General features: G+C 26.2%; 2 protein-coding genes and 1 long non-coding RNA gene across 3 annotated transcripts; 2 read left to right on the top strand and 1 right to left on the bottom strand.

The window, feature by feature from the left end:
- Nucleotides 1-2,823: 2,823 nt before the first annotated feature.
- Nucleotides 2,824-3,488, top strand: LOC145975016 (uncharacterized). The gene is made up of 3 exons (XM_083105141.1): nucleotides 2,824-2,905; nucleotides 3,019-3,229; nucleotides 3,310-3,488. The coding sequence occupies exons 1-3, from the start codon at nucleotides 2,828-2,830 to the stop codon at nucleotides 3,486-3,488; spliced, it is 468 nt and encodes a 155-aa protein (XP_082961267.1). The 5' UTR covers nucleotides 2,824-2,827.
- Nucleotides 3,489-3,754: 266 nt separating this feature from the next.
- On the top strand, nucleotides 3,755-4,423 carry LOC145974467 (uncharacterized). Its single transcript, XR_014439695.1, has 3 exons — nucleotides 3,755-3,845; nucleotides 3,936-4,068; nucleotides 4,238-4,423. It is a non-coding gene; the product is annotated as an uncharacterized LOC145974467 (long non-coding RNA).
- A 1,919-nt stretch (nucleotides 4,424-6,342) lies between these two features.
- Nucleotides 6,343-18,520, bottom strand: LOC145974400 (thyrotropin-releasing hormone-degrading ectoenzyme-like). The gene is made up of 13 exons (XM_083104217.1): nucleotides 18,036-18,520; nucleotides 16,957-17,415; nucleotides 16,386-16,569; nucleotides 15,739-15,877; nucleotides 15,266-15,347; nucleotides 14,240-14,577; nucleotides 11,553-11,827; nucleotides 9,558-9,772; nucleotides 9,137-9,424; nucleotides 8,974-9,043; nucleotides 8,418-8,498; nucleotides 8,054-8,235; nucleotides 6,343-7,616 (listed from the first exon to the last, which is right to left on the bottom strand). Exons 1-12 carry the CDS (start codon nucleotides 18,482-18,484, stop codon nucleotides 8,095-8,097), a joined length of 2,721 nt encoding a protein of 906 aa, XP_082960343.1. The 5' UTR covers nucleotides 18,485-18,520; the 3' UTR covers nucleotides 6,343-7,616; nucleotides 8,054-8,094.
- Between the last annotated feature and the right edge of the window lie 390 nt (nucleotides 18,521-18,910).

The following is an 18,910-nucleotide window of genomic DNA, read 5'->3' as shown; positions in this document are numbered from 1 at the left end:
AAAGAATATTTTGAGGTTTCATTTGGAAGAATAGTCTCTTTCAAATTTGTAGATAAAAATCTATGCGAGAATAAAGAAACATCTGGTGAATTCGGACAAGCACAACCCTCACTTCAAGAGACAACACCTGCGTTCCATTTAGTTTTGGTCTACCGCTGTCACCTTGTAAATTTGTAAGATACAATTGTACAATAAAATCAAAACGTGAAAATAAGAAAAGTAAAAATATTGTAAGCCAATATTAATATCGTTTTCGTAAGATTTTTAGCAGAAAACAAAACATTTATCTATTTTCACACAATTTTTTAAACATTAATTAAAAATGCATTTATATAATTGATATTAAAAATATAAGAATATTAATAATATAATTATATTAATCATATTAATTATATTAATAATATAAATAATTATAATTTATTAATATTCGAAATCTATCGATTTAATCATTAATCTTACGTTAAAAATATAATGATATACATATCTTCGACCTCCTCCGAGAGATTTTAATTACTTGATTAAATATATAGATTGTAATTATCAAAAAAAATTTTTTAAATATAAATTTTTAATAAATTTAATCTTTTAAAAAATCTGATTCTTATACTTATGCCAAAGCCGAATACTGTGTTATTGTCCGATCATCGAATTATTTTACGTACTTTGCAAAAAAATTACGCGGAATATTAAAATGTAAAAATATTTTAAATTATATAGATTAATTATATGATTATTTATTAAAAGATCATTATATTAATTATTTAGATCTACGATTCGATTGTTTTACGTTTCCAATCCGAATTATATTTAAATGATCGAAAAATAAAGCGTCGCGGACGAATTATATTTGACTCTATAAATATCATTAAAGAAATAATTTCTGCTCGAAAAATCGATTTCATGTCGAAATAATAATTTATTTTAAATTTCAGTTACTACGATTCTTAGTTGATTAAATGAATAAATTACGCAAAATATACAGTTTGAGAATTTTAATAGCGTTATTTATTATAAAAATTAATTATTGTTATAATTTTGTAAATAATTTTCCGATGTGTTGCAATATTATATACGTTCTTAGACATATGACTCATTGTGAAAATAGTAATCACTCGGCGCCAAAAATCATATACCATATCGCTCTCTTAATTTAAAAGAGAGAAGAAGAAGAAGCAAAAAAGCGGCAAGATAGTCACGTAGCTTTAACGCTCGCATGGACTATACAAACCATTAAAAGAATGTCGATCGGATCAATATTTCGTATATATTTCTCCAAAATTTCAATTTATGTGTTCTAATTGTAATACGAGTATCTAGTTTTCTTCAATTTTATCAGTCAGGACATTTAAAAAAATTTTTTCTTTTGCTACTGTCAGTTGTAAATATATGTATTTATACAATGAATACACAATAGTCGAAAATGAAAGAAAGTTTGTTAGTCACACCGCCCCCCCGTCGTTCGTAAAGTATCTTAAATAAACACGATTTCACTTTCGATTTCACCTACTATAAATCATACATGCCTGTAAATTACTCATTTTCTGCATATGTCGATAAAACCTCTCCTAGAAGATTATTTTTAAAATCATAAATATGAAAGAAAATTTAAGAAAAATAAAATAAATTTCTCAAAATTTTAGTATAGAAATTTTAGACCATTCCTACAGGGGCATGCTACATTGTTTTAACAACGGCAATCGCTCATTGTCAAAAACCGTTTATGGCATCGCTGACTTTATTTAAAAGATAAAAGAAGAAAAACCAAGAAAAGGATAATCGCGTTTACCGCTCGCATGCAACAACATTAGATATATCGATTGGATTAACGTACATAATTAACGAAAATTTCGACCTGCATGTTTTAACTGTAACATCTAATTTTTCTTTAGTCAACTCGGAGGAAAATAAAAATTTTTTTCTTTGCTACTTTCTATTATCATTTCTCAATGTATGTATGCAATGGATATACAATAGTCGAAAATAAAAGAAAAATCTTTTTCCGTCCGTAACTCATAAATTATCTCACATGAACAGGATTTCACTTTACCTACTGTATATTATAAATGTCTGAAAATTTTTGTTCATACATCAACGAAAGCTCTCTTGAGAGATTATTTTTAAAATCATAAATATGCAAGAAAATTTTTAAAAAATTGAAATCAATTTTGCAAAATTATAATGAAGAATCCCGTAAAATGTCAGCTTGTAACTTGTTACGACAATTGTAATCGCTCGTGAAAAATCGTATGCGATATTGCTGTCTCAATTTAAAAGATATGAAAAGAAGAAATGAGGGAGATATGATCTCGTAGCATTATCGTTTGCATAAAGGATACAATTCATAAACAGATCGGATTAACATACATATTTTTCGAAAATTTCGACTTGTGTATAAATGTAACATCTATCATTCTTCAATTTTGTTAGGCTTAAGATAATAATAAAAAATTTTTTTTGAAAATCGCCAGTTCCTATTCCTATTCATTAATTTATGAAGATGAAGAATAAATACATATAGATATACAAGAGATACATATAGATATAGTATGCGTGACTTAAACTATAGATTTTCAGTATTGGCGAGGAATGTCGGAAAACAGCCATAATAGATACCCAATAGTCGAAAAAAAAGAGAAAGTCTACCGCCCTAAAATGGAATGATTTTCTGGCCACGGTGTGATTAGACCAATAAGAGATTGACCAACCAGAAGGCCTAGTTCAACTGACCACCGAGACAAAGTACAAATAACTCACCTCCACTAAATAGACACAATAGCTGTTCCCCACTTCGTTATATCCCCAAACTTGACTGCGTGCCCGAGAGGCCATGCAAAATTTTGGGTCTCATTTTGTATGTAACAGTCGGACTACGTTGTACGTTCTGTACAGATTCCGTGTGTGTTGTGTAGGTATCGTGGAATTTTCAAAATATTATAATACATAAATACTTTTAATTATTTGAACGACGTAATATTTTTAGTTTAATGACCGGATTATAAAAAAGTAATAACGTTTTAGTGTTTGTACGGCTTTGATTCTATAAAAATGATGAAGTTCAATCCAGAGGAAACTTTAAAAGAAAAAAATGTTAGTCTCTATACAGACTCATGGGATCTAAAATATGAAGGGCTAGTGCTACCTGGAAAATGCATGGAAATTAATTGTTCTTTCGGATATACAACGAGACATCTTCTTTTGCCGAAGCTTCATCGAAAATCGACAATAATAGGTAAGAATATAATCGATTACATAAGAATATATAATTAAGATAAAATTATTCCCTAATTCCCAATTATTGTTTATTTATAGGTATCGATAGTTCAGAAAGCATGATCGAATATGCTAGAAGAAATTATGATAACACTGACCGAATCAATTTTGAAGTTCTTGATATTCAAACGAAAGGTATTTTGCCGGAAAAATATATCGCCGAATTTGATCACATATTTTCATTTCCCACTGTGCATTCTCGTAATGATATTCTGTAAGTATAAATTTCTTATTTTCTTTAATCAACATTTTGTCGTTAAAATATTATGATTCAAGTTACGATAAAACATCCTAGCAACAGAAAATATTTTATTGTTAATTAATTTTGATATCATATTAAAATAAAGTCAGATTGAAGAAATAAAATTTGTAGTTTAAAAATATCGTAATATGCCCAACTTTTATAATTATCGATTAAATATATTATTTTCTTTATTAACAGGCAAGAGTTTCAGAATGTTTATAAGATGTTGAAACCTGGTGGGAGATTCCATTTAAGTATGATTATATCTCACGATGCATTCAAAATGTATGACTGTATGAAGGATTGCCCAATTTTTAGGTCATATTTCGAGGTAAAGATATGTTAATATTTTAGATATTATTTTCTAGTTATATATATTTTTTTACATATTTTTAACTTTTATTCCTATATTTACATGAAGAAATACAATACTTTGCCGTTTCAATATGCAAGTGATGCTGATACAGATGTATGTCAATTACTTCTAAATGCCGGATTTTTTATAAAGTACTGCGATCTTGACAGTGTAGAATATGAAACCAATTATCTTACACGTAAGTATTCTTACTTTGACTATGTTGAAAATCAAATTCTTTCTAACAAATTTTATTTTATGATGAGGTGAATCATTTCAATAACTTTATTTACTTTTTATTTATTTATATAATACGGAAAGAGAGAGAGATATATAATTTTACTTATAATAATTATTATTTCTTCCAGCTTACAATTTTTATGGGTTTCCTTTTATTAACAAAATATCACCTGGGCAACAAGAGTACATGGAAAGTGTATTTACAAATCGATTGAATAGAATGAAAAGATGCGTTTACCAAAATAATTCAAATACTTATACCGATAAGTATGATATCGTATCAATACACGCAATTAAGCCAACGATTAAACCGGTAACAAAGACAATAATAAAAATATATAATTAATATGTATAATTTATAATTTATAAATGTATAATTTATATACAATTTACAATTTATAATGTATTCTTAAGATGTTCTTAAGATGTATTCTTAAGATAACGATAATAAAAATGTATATTTTATAACAAAATTGCCTTATTGTTTATTTGTTAATAAATACTACATTTCGAATACATTAAGCAAGCACAGATTAAAATGATTTTAAAAATTTAGAATATTATTATGCTTAAGAAATAATCCAAATGTGTTAGTGAAATATATTAAAATAATTGCAAGAGCAATCGTAACATATGTTATATTTGTTGTTCAAAAATATATAATAAAATTAAACTATATTAAATTAACAGTAATTTTGATATCCAAAATATTCAAATATTTGAAAAGCTGTATATAAATAATTAAAAATAATTTTCTAAAATAAGATAAAGAAATTTATTAAACATCTAGCATAGAAACTGTATTCTGTACAGAGATCAATTTATAGCAATTTTGAATTTGTCATGCTTCTTCCTTTCTATGGAGTCCATCGGAATACTTTCTATGGACATTTGTTCTTAAGTATAGATATTCAAATATATATATATATATATATATATATATATATATATATATATATATAATATAAATAGTCCAGACAAGACTGATTAGCGATGATTAATTACGCGGCATTTATTATTAATAATCGATATGCAATAAAAGATTTTAATAAGTTTTATGTATAAATAATCGTGATCAAAAGAGTCATTAATAAAATTATTGATCGTTTCTTCGATTGTAAAAAAAAGTATTTGCATTATTGGCGCATTTTGTGTAGATTATTAATATTCAAAACGCGAAAAGATAGAATAAGCTTCGAAATCAGCAAATTAAATTACTAAATAAATCGTGATTTAAAATTCGCGAGAAAACGCGACAAATAAATAAATCGACAATGATCGGAATATTCGATTGCGAGATACGCATAATTTTTATAATATGATAATCGAAACTGCGTGCCACAAAATTTTACGTGGTGGTTTTCAAAATGATACATGACCTTTTAGTTCAGTTTAAGGAGATCTACTTATAGCTTTTTTTGGCGGGAGATTACACAGATGCCCTGTATATATAAATTTCACGGGAATATAAAAGATCAGTACAATAAAATTAATATTCATCAGGATTTAGTTTAATAGTATATATATTTTTCGCTATTATGTTATAATTATTATATACTAGATTAATTAATGCTATAATTATTATATAATAGATTTATAATAAATTTTTCTTTTGATGTACATCGAGATATAAAAAAGATGCATCAATAAAATACATAATATAATAAAAATCTCTTGTAGAAATCCAACGCCAAAAATTACGAAGTTAATTCCCCTGAAATGGAAACTGGTGAAAACAAGTTCTTCACCGTAGTATCTATACATAGGAAATTCGACTAAGATAATTATGGATAATAATCTTTTCTGGGAGAGAATGACATTCTGGGATGAGATAACACATCGAATAAAGTTCCATGGTGCAGATATAAGGAAAATTTTAAAGACGAGTTGTAATTCTCAATTTCATTGCTCGCATACATTTTTATAAAACGTGCGGGAAGATATTTCAGTTGATTGTAAAAAGTCCAAAGTGTTGAGATCTCTTATGAAATCTTAAGAACTGATTTTTAAAAATTATTTTTAAATCTCTTTTTGTTGGAATATTCATGATTTCAATTAAAACTTTATAAACTACTTATAAATTTTATTATAAAATTTTATATTAAAATGATTTTAAATACATGTTTCTCAAGGTATAAAATCACATAATGTTTTTGCAAAGTTTATTCTTTTTATTTTTTAAGCCTGAACCTTTTTTACAGACATTATTAACAATGCATATTTTTATCGTAGATAGAATAAAATATATTCGTAATTTTTATAAACTTTCTATCAAAAATAATTGCAAAATGAGTACATGTTTGATATTATTAATTTTTACAGCAACAATATTACAATTTGTACACAATTTTTCTTTGTCTTTAGTTTTGTCATCGCTTGTATCACAATTTAATGATCAACATAAGTAAATACTTCTAATATATATTGATTGTCTAATAATACATTTTTTATAATAAAAAGAATAGAAATTAATAGCAACTAATAGAATAAAAATAAATCTAGAAAAATACAAGTTTCATAATATTATATGTTAGTATTACGTGAACACACTAAGATCTAATAGTGAATAAAAAGAAGATATAACATTTATAGATAATATATTCTCTTGTGTTCATCAAATTTTTAACATTACAAGTTTATACATACATAGACACACATACATATATATTTAATAGATAATGAATAATTATCTTATATTATATTAATTCGAATAACCTCAATGTGTGAGATATAAGCGTTTTATCCATTTTAATATAAATTTAATTGTCAATTCATTTTCTATTAGAAACATCAAATTACAGATATCAAATATTTGCGCCATATACATACATATAATGACATACTACTGATATCTTGTGGCAAGCACGATACATTTTTGACATTAATTTAGAACTTTAGAAGCCTTAGAAATCTTTGAATTAAGAGAATAAGTCGTTTTCTTTACAATAAAAAATCTTTCCATTAATTAGAAAATTATAATATGTAATTTGTTCTAATTTTTTAAATAAAATAATCAGTATCATCTGTATTGAATTTATTCTGACAACAAAATTTTTAAACTCTAAATTCCACAAAGAAATTAAGTTAAGTCCAAATCAATTTGTTGAATCTAATTCAGTACAGGACATCTGATATTTTATTCCAGCCTATTTATTTAACATTTGATTCTAATTTATATATCATTCGCTTGTTCATTTTTTCTCTCTTCTTTTATTAGACCTATTGTAATTATCATAAATAATAATTGTTAGATATTCATTTTCTACCATTACTGCGCTATTATAGTTATAAAAATGATTGCCCTTTACTAGTTCCTTTTTGTCACAGGTGTAGTTTACTCTTTACATTTATCCAGTCGATATCATTCGGTTACTTCTGTTGTAACAATTATTTGACGCTCATTCAATTTATTGTACTGCATATAGGAAAAAAGTATATATATTATATACTTTTTTCTTATGTAGAGTACAATAAAGTTACATTTATCAGCTCGTTGTGTTTCATGTTCTGCTCAATAAAAATAATTATCATTAATCATTAACTCTTTGAATTTATGATTAGTATCTTAAGTTTTATCTTATGTTTTATAAAATTTGTATATAATAATTGTGAAATACTTCATATGTGCATTACATAAACACATTCATCTTAAAAGAAATATTCTTTTTTATTATCACACACAATTAATATTTAAAAAAATAGAAATATTATAAGAATTATCGCGTAAAAAAGTCGTAAAAGAAAGAAAACGTGATAATGTTTACTATCACTGTTTAAATACAACGCATTAACTTTTTATTCTATTTTAATGCAATCGCTTTGTTGTCGTTATCGTATATGTACTTTTTATATTCATGAATGCGTATTTTCAACCAACATAAAGAAATGAAAAATACAAAAACTATTCAAAAACTATATCAAAAATAAATATGTGCATACATTACATTTCACTATCTTTTTCTGCTTTGATTGATTAATTAGTATATTATTTAAATGTATAATCATAGTCTTCTATAAGATATCGATATTGGTACCGTTGAGTCCTTATTTGACGAAAACGTAGTTCTATCTTGTGGTTTACATACATTATTATCATATTCATTGTAAGTGGCAAGGATTTCCATACCTAAAATGGATTATATTAATATTTATTTCAACAATAATTTCTTTTCATAAAAGTCAGTCATAATTTTTGGTTATTAGCATAATTAGCATAAGATAGTTATTTGATATAAAAATAAATACATAAATAAATTAATAATAAGAAATTCATAACGAAATATGTATATTTAGATTTCTAAAATTTACCGTGTCACCGTTTTCATGATGTTCATATTTAATCGCAAATTCCAGATTATCCTTCAAATTAATACCCATGTACTTCTTTATCTAAAATAAATTATTTTTTTAGTTTAATATGTAAATGATAATTTTGCCTTATAATGTAAGAATATAATTTAATAACATATAATTTGTCTTTAGTATAATTATGCTATGAAATGCAAGTCTGATAAGATTTCTTATTTCTATAAATTATTAAGTTTGTGACAACTTCCATTGGAGAGAGAAACTGTTTAATATAGGTCTTTCAAAATTGCATTGTGTTTAAGATAAATAAAAATAACATGTAACTAATAATAGAAAAAGCTTCATAATTTATATATAAATATTCCAATAATATCCCATTAATATGTCCCAATAATCGGCGATTCTAATACATATATCATAGAACAGATAAATCTAGAATATGTTTAGATAGTATATATATTGATAATTGAGAATCAAACCAGGAGATTAATAAACTATTATATATATGTTTATGTGCATGTATATACAAACCTACATATAAATGTATAAAATTTACCTCATTAATTTGTTGTTTCGAATATAGATGGTTAATAATCATAGTAAATGCTGTAATAAAACTGATTTCTCTATAAAAATAAAATAATAGATATATATAATTAGAAAATGGAGCAAATCTTCATTGCACAAGTATTACGTATTTATAAAAAGGTAGTCATTACTGGGGTTTTATTTTCTCTAAAATGAAATCAAATACTAGATTATTCCTTGCATGCCTCGCAACAATAGTACAAAAACTGTTTATACGATCGATAGCTGTTACATTTGTCATATTAGCAATTAAATGCATATATTGCAGAATGATTGAAGCACTTTTGGAACAAGCTAAAAATTTTAAAATACTATAATCTGATTCCCTCGAATACATATAAAACACTTCCATCCAAGTATCGTTACTCGCTGTCATCAAACCATTGCAGAATGTCCATTCTTTCCATCCCTTCATAATTCTATGATATTCGAAATGAAATATAAATAGATTATTAAAATTTGTAATTTTAACAAGTATGTATTTCACAAAATACGAGAGAAATGTATTTATGATATGATCGTGATTGAAAAATAATTGCAAAAAGTAATTACTTGTATGGTGAAGATTTGTTACGATTCAAAAGATACCATTCTAATTCATTATTTGCTTTTGACGAACAATCATCATGACCTATATTACATAACCACCTTGCAGCCTCTTCCCTTAAATATTTAGTGAAAGCGGATTCCCAAACAATTTGATTTAGTTTAAAATCGAGATATGTTATTTCCGGAAAGATCTCATGCAATGATTGCATTATTTCTGTCTACAAATTGTTAAGTAATATAAAAAAATATATATATTTTTCTATTAATTTATATATTATAAAAGAATTGATAAAATTTGATAACATTTTTATGCACGCATATGCTGTTATTTAAGACGGTATGCAAATAATGTAATAATCATTTTATAAAATTAAAAACATAATAATAAATGAGTAATTAAAATACACTAATTAACACAATTTGATATTTATTATTATTATTCTTAATACTAAACAAATAATTGCATGCAAATTTAAAAGAGGAAGCAGTTTAATGAACTTTGGATAGTTAAACATTATATATATTCATCGATATTTTATCAAAAGTATTTTTAAAATATAAAATTTTAAAATATACGCGTTCTGTATATTGTTGATATATATATATATATATATATATATATATATATACAGGGTGTTTCATAAGTGGTGGACAAAATTTCAGGAATGGATTCCTCATGCTTAGAGAAGAAAAAAAAGTTAATCAACATAGGTCCGGAAATGATTAGTTTTTGAGTTATTAAGATTTTTGTAATACAAAATTTTGTCTCATTTCTCGTCTTAGAAGTCCTTTTACAGGCATCAACAATGTTTTTCAAGTTCGGAGGCCTATGTTTACGTTAGCGCGGTATATTATTCTTATTCTTGTTTACGTCGAGAACTGCACTTTATGCATGATGGTGCTCCCGCACATTTTAGTCTCCTTGTCCGTCGGCATCTCGATGAAATGTTTCCTGGCAAGTGGGTAGGTAGAGGTGGACCAATTGCTTGGCCCCCACGCTCACCAGATTTAAACCCATTGGACTTCTTTTTGTGGGGTTATGCAAAGTCTTTAGTGTATTCATCTGCAGTGGATAACGTAGAAACTCTCCGCAACCGAATTGTGGCAGCTTTTCAGACGATACGCGCCACGCCAGGAATTTGGGAGCGTGTTTGGGGCTCAATGAGACGACGAGCTGAGACTTGTATTGTGACAGGAGGTGGACATATTGAACATTTCCTCTAATTGTCCAAAATCTTAATAACTCAAAAACTAATCATTTCCGGACCTATGTTGATGAACTCTTTTTTCTTCTCTAAGCATAAGGAATCCATTCCTGAAATTTTGCCCACCACTTATGAAACACATTGTATATGCGTGTGTATACAGGGTGTTTTAAAAAAGTATGTCAAAAATTTAAGGAGATATTCTTCACACCTGAAGGATGAAAAAATGTTATATAGACATAGGTGCGGAAATGCTTATTTCAGGAGTTATGTTGAAAATACTGTTAGCTGTATTACTTACACAAGGAAAAATTTAGGATTAATTATTGTAGACGACAATCGTTTAATTAGGCTTATTTACATTTGGTTTTAATGTGACCTTGAGTATGTTACAATAAATGTTGAAAATGTTCACCATTTTCCTGAATACAAGCAGTGACACGTCGACGCATCGATTCATGGACGGTGAACATTTGTAATATTAAAACCAAATGTAAACAAGCCTAATTAAATGATTGTCGTCTACAATAATTAATCCTAAATTTTTCCTTGTGTAAGTAATACAGCTAACAGTATTTTCAACATAACTCCTGAAATAAGCATTTCCGCACCTATGTCTATATAACATTTTTTCATCCTTCAGGTGTGAGGAATATCTCCTTAAATTTTTGACATACTTTTTTAAAACACCCTGTATATATATATATATATATATATATATATATATGTATGTATAAATTATTTAATATAAAACACAGGTTTTTTTACTTATACAAACTAATATTATTTATACCTTTATTGGTATGCTTTCTGGAAATGCAAAGAAACCCGACATATGTTCCAAGTTTTTGAACATAGGATACCATGCGATATAATTTGTATCATGTCGCAGGTAACGTGAAATATTCAAGAATAGATTCAAATTAAATTGACCTGACATCACAAAATGAAATGCGTCGTCGATGATTTTAGCACGATCGAGAACATGTATTTTTTCAAAGGTGTTGAAGTTCAGGTATTCCGAAAGTCTACTCCAATTCTCGGCGTCATAATTAACGCGATAGCATCCTGTTATATGATAAATAAATTCTATCAATGAATTAAATTAAACTTTTTTGAATTTGTCAAGTAATAATTTGAAATATCTTTTATCTTCTTATATTCAAAGCGTATAAAAAAATGTATTAGAAATTGTGTATTAAAAATTGTCGTAAGAAGCAAATTGTGGATTATTAATATTAAATTATGTCACGCTGACAAATCAATATATTTAGAGTGCTATGCAAAGAATTATGATAACTTAAATTGATTTTAACTACATTCATGATAATCAAATTATACAATATATTTCGTTGTGTGTAACATTTTAATGTATGTCACAATCTTTAGACGTGGGTTCTTTAGACGTGTCATCTTCTTTGGAGGTGCTATATTTTTTTGAGTTTGTTTTTGGATAATTATTTTATTTATATTAGTTTAAGATTAAAATTATTAACATTAGTTTTTATAATTATGGGTGTTTTATTAATAAATTTATTATATATGAAGAATTTAATTCAAATTTATATTTTAATATATTTTTTTAGGTCTATGTGAATGTTAAATTTTTTATTTTTATGAATTTATAAGCCATTTTTAAATATAGGAGTAAGGTGATTTAAGATAGATGTGGAGTGGGTAGAGTTTATTGAAAAGGACTTAATTTTCACGTGGGACGTGGGGAAATCATGTGATTGAAATTTTATTATAATAACAGTACAGTATAGACAAAATTTATCAAATAGAAATAATCAGATAAAAAATAACTCATTTATATATATGTATGTGTAGCAAATTGTAGATTATCATATTCAATTAAATATAATAATTAAATTGCCCAATAATTAAATTTTTAAATATTAAATAATTTTAATCATTGTTGGATAGGGAGGACTTCAGTTGCCTACATTCCCGATTGACAACTGCTTTGTTTGCGCACATCATTTTGTCAACAGCTTCTTTCGCTAACTTTCCCGATTGCCTACATTCCGATTGCCTACATGTATTATTGCACACACGAAAAAAATAAAGAAACGAAAGTATGATTGCACACATGACATTATTGCGCACATACACATTGCACACATGACATTATTGTTCACATGCACATTGCACACATAATCTTAATACACATATGATATTGAACACATATAAACACATTGCACACATACAATAAGAAAATGGCTTTGCATAATTAGAATCCACGATTAAAAGTGCAGACTGATACTGGATTACTCACAGAATCCTATCTTAAAATCTTTAATCAATTTGATGTTAAGATTTCCGTATGCCACTTTCGAATTCGATGAATTTTTACAAGCATGTAATACTACGTAAAATCGAATCTTATAAGAGCGAATATGCAGAAACATTTATTTTTGATATTTTAATTTTAATTATCTTTTTAAATGAATAATATTTAAGATTTCCATATAGAAAGAAGTGTTAGAATTCAAAAATATTTTGGACCTATAGGACTATACTTTAGAAATAGAAATGAATCTCGCTTCGCGTAAAAGTCAGAAACCCATGTAGAATAGAACAATTATATACTTCGTTTCGGACCGTAAGCACGGGGACTGATGGGGTAGACCTCGCTTCGCGTGGAGGTTGAAAACCCATGTGGAACAGAACAATTATAGACCTCATTTCGGACCGCACTATGTTTAGTGACCAACTCAGTTCTCCAAGAATCGACTTTGCGCTTACACAATCGAAAAATTCAAGATAATATAAATAATATAATATAAAAATAATAAAAATTTGAATACGTTAAAAATAAAACGTTTCTGCCCATTTGCATTTGTGGTATTCGACTTCATGTAGTACGTACTCTATATCTGTAAAAATTGATCAAATTCGGAAATGGGTCGCGGGATACGAAAGCATCTAATTATATTTTTATTTTTTACATGAAATAATGTCATGTGTGCAATGTATGTGCGCAATAATGTCATGTGTGCAACTGTACTTTCGTTTCTTCATTTTTTTCGTGTATGCAATAATACATGTAGGCTATCGGGATGTAGGCAATCGGGAATGTTGGCAAAAGAAGCTGTCGGCAAAATGTTGTGCGCAAACGAAGCAGTTGGCAATCGGGAATGTAGGCAAACGGGACCCCCCCCCGAGCTATTCTATATATAATTTGTATATAAAATCAATTTCTCACAATATTCCTCGTAAAATATTAAAAGTAAGATAGCCAAAAATTGAAAATTGATAGTTTACGAAATATTTTATACTTTAAGTTGATAAAGTTTTACACAAAAACAACATCTTCTAAAATATTTATTTCTTGATTACCTAAATACTTTTATGCATAAAATAATGAGAGGTATCAATGGTAGGAAGGAAACACTTAAATATTTTTAAGAAAAAGTATGAATTTGTAAAGAGCAGCTATATATGTGATATAAAATAAATATATCGATAAATATTTACCACTTTGTGATGAATTGACTAATATCCAGTCATTCTTGCCCATGAAATCTTTAATAATTTGTGAATGGTACGGAATATGTGGTGTTAGCCACACTACACTCAAAAGTTCCTTCAAATTGGTCTGCGTAATAATGTTCAATGTCCATACATCTATATTAGAATCTTCTACCGATATATTCAAGCTGTATTTATCATAATTCCTTTGCACATTTATCACAGGATAACGATTTAGCTGTATCCACTTAGATATTTTATATTCTAAATTGTATTTCATTCCAGAAGATGATTTATCCAGGGCAGATTGCATAATGTCCCAGAAATCATCACTGCTTGTATAGCTAAAAATCCCAACGAGTAAAAAATAAGAAAATTTTAGTAAAAGAAGATATTTTAAGAAAAATATTGTAATGCAATTAAGAGTTTTAAAGAACGAAGTTTGGAACGAAAACTGAAAGAGCAGTAGTGATAGTAGTGTAAATTATATTAGATAGAATTAGAACGATAAGAGAAAATATTAATGATAGATAATATTAATGGTAGAAAAGATTAAATAGAATAGTAATTAAAACAGATAAATATGTCATAGAAAAGAAATAAAAAAATATACAAATAAAAAGAATTAAAAGACATAAGTAGAGAACATATGAGAAAATATAAAAAACAAGAATTAAGAACGAAAATACAGATAAAAAAGAAATTAAGGAAAATCGAAAGAAGACGAAAATTAAAATATTAATAGTAATAAGTACGAACAAAATAAAATATGAGATAAAAATATGAGATAAAAATTAACATAAGAAAAATTAACAAATCTTGAATTTACTATTAAAAATTAAATATAAATATAAAATTAGAAACATAAAAGTATAAAGGAATAGAATAGAATGTCGAGAAGTAAATAAAATTAAACTTCAAAAATTAAGAAATAAAACAAAAAATAAATATAAGAAAAACAAAATTAAAAAATCATTTAAAAATATGTATTTAAATTTATAATATAATCATATTGTAATCTGTATTACTCACAGTTGATTTAAATATATTTTGATACTATTCCGGAACATTTTTTCGGTGAGTACAGTTTGCAATGTGCGGAACATAATGGTTGCTATGAAAATTAACATTTTAAAGTAAAAATGTAGTATGTGTAAAATAAATTTGCTATACAGCATTTGAATATATAAATTTATGAACATAACTGATTTATAATTATGTAAACAATAATATAAATAAATTATATAAAACAACTAACTTATACATAAAACAAGTTATTATTTTATTATATATAATGTTTTTTACACGAGGCATTAAAGAATTTATCGACAATGAATTATTTGCTTAAATATTGAAATTACTATTAAAAATGAAATATAAATAAAATTAAAAATATAAAAGTATAAAGGAATAAAAAAGAATGTCGAGATGTAAACAAAATTAAATTTCAAAAATTAGGAAATAAAACAAAAAATGATTATAAAAGGAGCAAAATTAAAATATACCCTTGATGTAACGAGGAAATTCAGAAGAGCTATTGAATTCTTCGATTGTGTGCGGCCATATGTTCTTGGTGCTCCAATGAAGAAAATCATGTTGCATTTGAACCACAAAGTGTTCTGATATCCATAAATGTGGGGATATCTGGATATGAAAAAATTTTATATAAATAAATATGTAATAAATAACTTAATCAAAACAAATACTCACACATTAGCAACATACATTAGAACTACAATGAATAAAACAAACCTTACGTATTAAGTAAAATTTACACACATTCGTTCATTGAAATTTTCTTAAGTTTAAGTTTAAAAAATATATTCAAGTATCTAATGATATTCAATAATATCATTTCAAATTATGTATTTTTAAAGTTATTTAAAAGTATATATATATATATATATATATATATGTATATATTAGTTTAATATATTAGTTGCTTATGTGGCAAGCTTCGGCTGATTATAGATCACAAATTTTATAAAACAATTCCGATCTAATTTACGTTGATATATATTGAGAGAATGATAAGAAATATTTACAAAGCTTTAGAAATATTTTACATTCTGTACATAGAAATCTGAATATTTTTATGTTATTCCGATTATGTGTGTGTGATTAAAATAATTAACGTTAATTATAAAATAACCTCATTGGCGGCGCAAATTCCAAGGAACGTAGCTAAACCTTTATTTAACCAGGGTTCCCATTCAGCTGGATCGATTGTATTATAAAGCCATTCGTATACTACTTTATATGTTACTACTTGCGTTATTTCAAGTATTTGGCGTATCTCATAATCTGATTCTGAATCAAAAATAATATCTGCTTCTCTAAAAATAATTCGCAAATATTGCAATAAAATCGAGAATTCTTTTCTTACGTTAGCGATCGCTGTTCAGTTGTACAATCACTAGACACACTTTTAGAGAATTCTTGTTATGAATATAATTAGTTACATCAGAGATTAATTATATTTCATAATCAATTCGTGTGTTAATCACATTGTAAGACTGCGACAATTCTGTTTAAGAATACATTTAAATAACATGCGACAAAAGAAAAAAGGACAAAACGTGTATTTTATACAGGGTGAATATGTTTCACATTTATATACACACACATAGGTATCACACTTTATAATATTGAATATATCGAGAAAAAATATTGAGTTTTAATATAGAGATTTTAGCATTTCTTTTAAATCAAAATATATTTACCTGTAAAGAACGAATCCCAACTTTATGTCTTCTTCATCTAACAACTTCGGAATTGCGATATGATTTGTTTCTGGAGTTTTCCAAATGTTTGAAAATCTCGTTTCTAAGAAGTACAGAGTCATTTTAGCAGTTGTGTATGCAAATTCCATGTACTGTAGGATGCCTGTTCTGCACCAGAATCTGACTCTCTGATTTTTTTCTAATATAGAGGTGAGATTGAGATGAACGAATAGACCCACCGCTATCATATTTTCGGCCATTCTGGGAGTAATTTGGAAATGTGTCCATATCATATTATTTGTATCTATATTCATTGCCCGTACGGGCATATTTGACAAAGCCGTATAATTTTTATGATGCTTTATAGAAATGTTATAAGTAGCATATGTAATACTATCCTTCAAAAGTGGAAATAATCTTCGAGTCGCAAATGTGTGATAATTCGTTGCGGCCAACCACCTAGCATATATAACAATATATTTTAAATCACAAAGTGTATTCAGTTAAAGGAAAAGGAAACGGAAATAGAAAATATACAAATGTATATTAAGACAATTAAAAATATTATTAAAAAAGTAATTGTAATATGTATATTTTATATTACGTATTTTATCATTATACTATATTTTTAGGTAATATACACGTAGGTTATAAACAATTTTTGTAATATCTATAATAAATGTAAAACATATAAAATAATATATTCACTATATTCTCTAAAAATTGCACTTACAAGATAATAAATATATGAAGATAATAATATAACATATAACAGCATTTTAATATTTAAGATTTCGTTATTTATGTGTGACCAATATCTGTCTCGTAAAAATTATTTGATAATAGAAATATTATATATATTTGCAATGCAAAAGATTTTTCCTGAATTAATTATTTTTAGGGAAATTTTTGTGAATTATAAGAGAACTATGTTTAAATAGTAATTTATTAAATCATACGCATATATGTTAAAACTATATCAACCATAGTAATTATAATAACACGAATAGTTTGCAAAAGTTGAAGCAAGAATAGCATTTATAACGTTTAAGTTATTTAATGGTTTAAAAATTACTCACACTCTATTATTTTGTTGATTCATGTAGGGAGTTCTAAAACCTCCATCTTCAGCTAAAAGACCGGAAAATTTCGTATATAGAATGTATCTTCCTGATGATAAAACATACGGAAAAGAAATGGTGGTTATATACGTTTCAAGGTCATAGACAAATTTCTCAGCCCTATAGGCAGAAACTTTTTCTTCATTTTCTTTAGATATTTGTGTATTGTTTGTTAGTATAGTTTTAATTATAGACAGATTTTCTGTATAAAAATATATATGTTGCGTGTCATAAGGAATATAAACGCTAACATTGTATTCGCCGCGGAAGATATCTTGATTGGCATATAGTATAAAGTGGATGTTATAATGTGGATGTTGTTGTGTGTAATATAATTTTGCATCCATAAAAGTAGCCGCAGCAACAATAAATATTAAATTGCAACTTAATACTTTTAAGAGTGCCATGTCACTCTTCTTCTTTCTCTCATTGGTCTTAAATATCTAAATAATCATCTATTCCTCTTGAAAAAAGAGACAAATAAAATAATATATATGTGGAATATATATGTATGTATATGTGTAATAAAAAATTTGCTTTCTTTGTTGCTTTTATTATGTATAAATAGAGAGAGTAAAATATCATATCATTTTTTATTAATAAAATGTATATAATAATATATATGTTAGGGTAAAAGAAATTCTTATAAATTTTCAATATATATTTTTGCAAACGCAATATATTAATTTGATTAAATTTATCATGCTTTCACATTTAATAAAGAAGTTCTTCATTAGACATTTGAGTTGAAATTAAATTGAATTTTATTTGAAAAATAATATAATAATATATGCTTCAAATGAAAATGTTGACCCTTTTAATAATTTTGAAAA

This window comes from Camponotus vicinus, unplaced genomic scaffold (assembly GCF_025532165.1).
Source record: "Camponotus vicinus isolate PSW18456_S1 unplaced genomic scaffold, iyCamVici1.0 SCAF_7, whole genome shotgun sequence".
Lineage (NCBI taxonomy): Eukaryota > Metazoa > Arthropoda > Insecta > Hymenoptera > Formicidae > Camponotus > Camponotus vicinus.
This window is presented reverse-complemented; position numbering and strand designations above follow the sequence as displayed.

Coding starts and splice junctions, on each gene's coding strand:
- LOC145975016 (XM_083105141.1), top strand. CDS start 2,828: ATGCAAAATTTTGGGTCTCATTTTGTATGTAACAGTCGGACTACGTTG. Junction 2,906..3,018: donor ACAGATTCCGTGTGTGTTGT/GTAGGTATCGTG, acceptor ATAACGTTTTAG/TGTTTGTACGGCTTTGATTC. Junction 3,230..3,309: donor TCGAAAATCGACAATAATAG/GTAAGAATATAA, acceptor GTTTATTTATAG/GTATCGATAGTTCAGAAAGC.
- LOC145974400 (XM_083104217.1), bottom strand. CDS start 18,484: ATGGCACTCTTAAAAGTATTAAGTTGCAATTTAATATTTATTGTTGCT. Junction 16,570..16,956: donor TTGGGATTCGTTCTTTACAG/GTAAATATATTT, acceptor AATTATTTTTAG/AGAAGCAGATATTATTTTTG. Junction 9,773..11,552: donor CAGAAAGCATACCAATAAAG/GTATAAATAATA, acceptor AACAATTTGTAG/ACAGAAATAATGCAATCATT.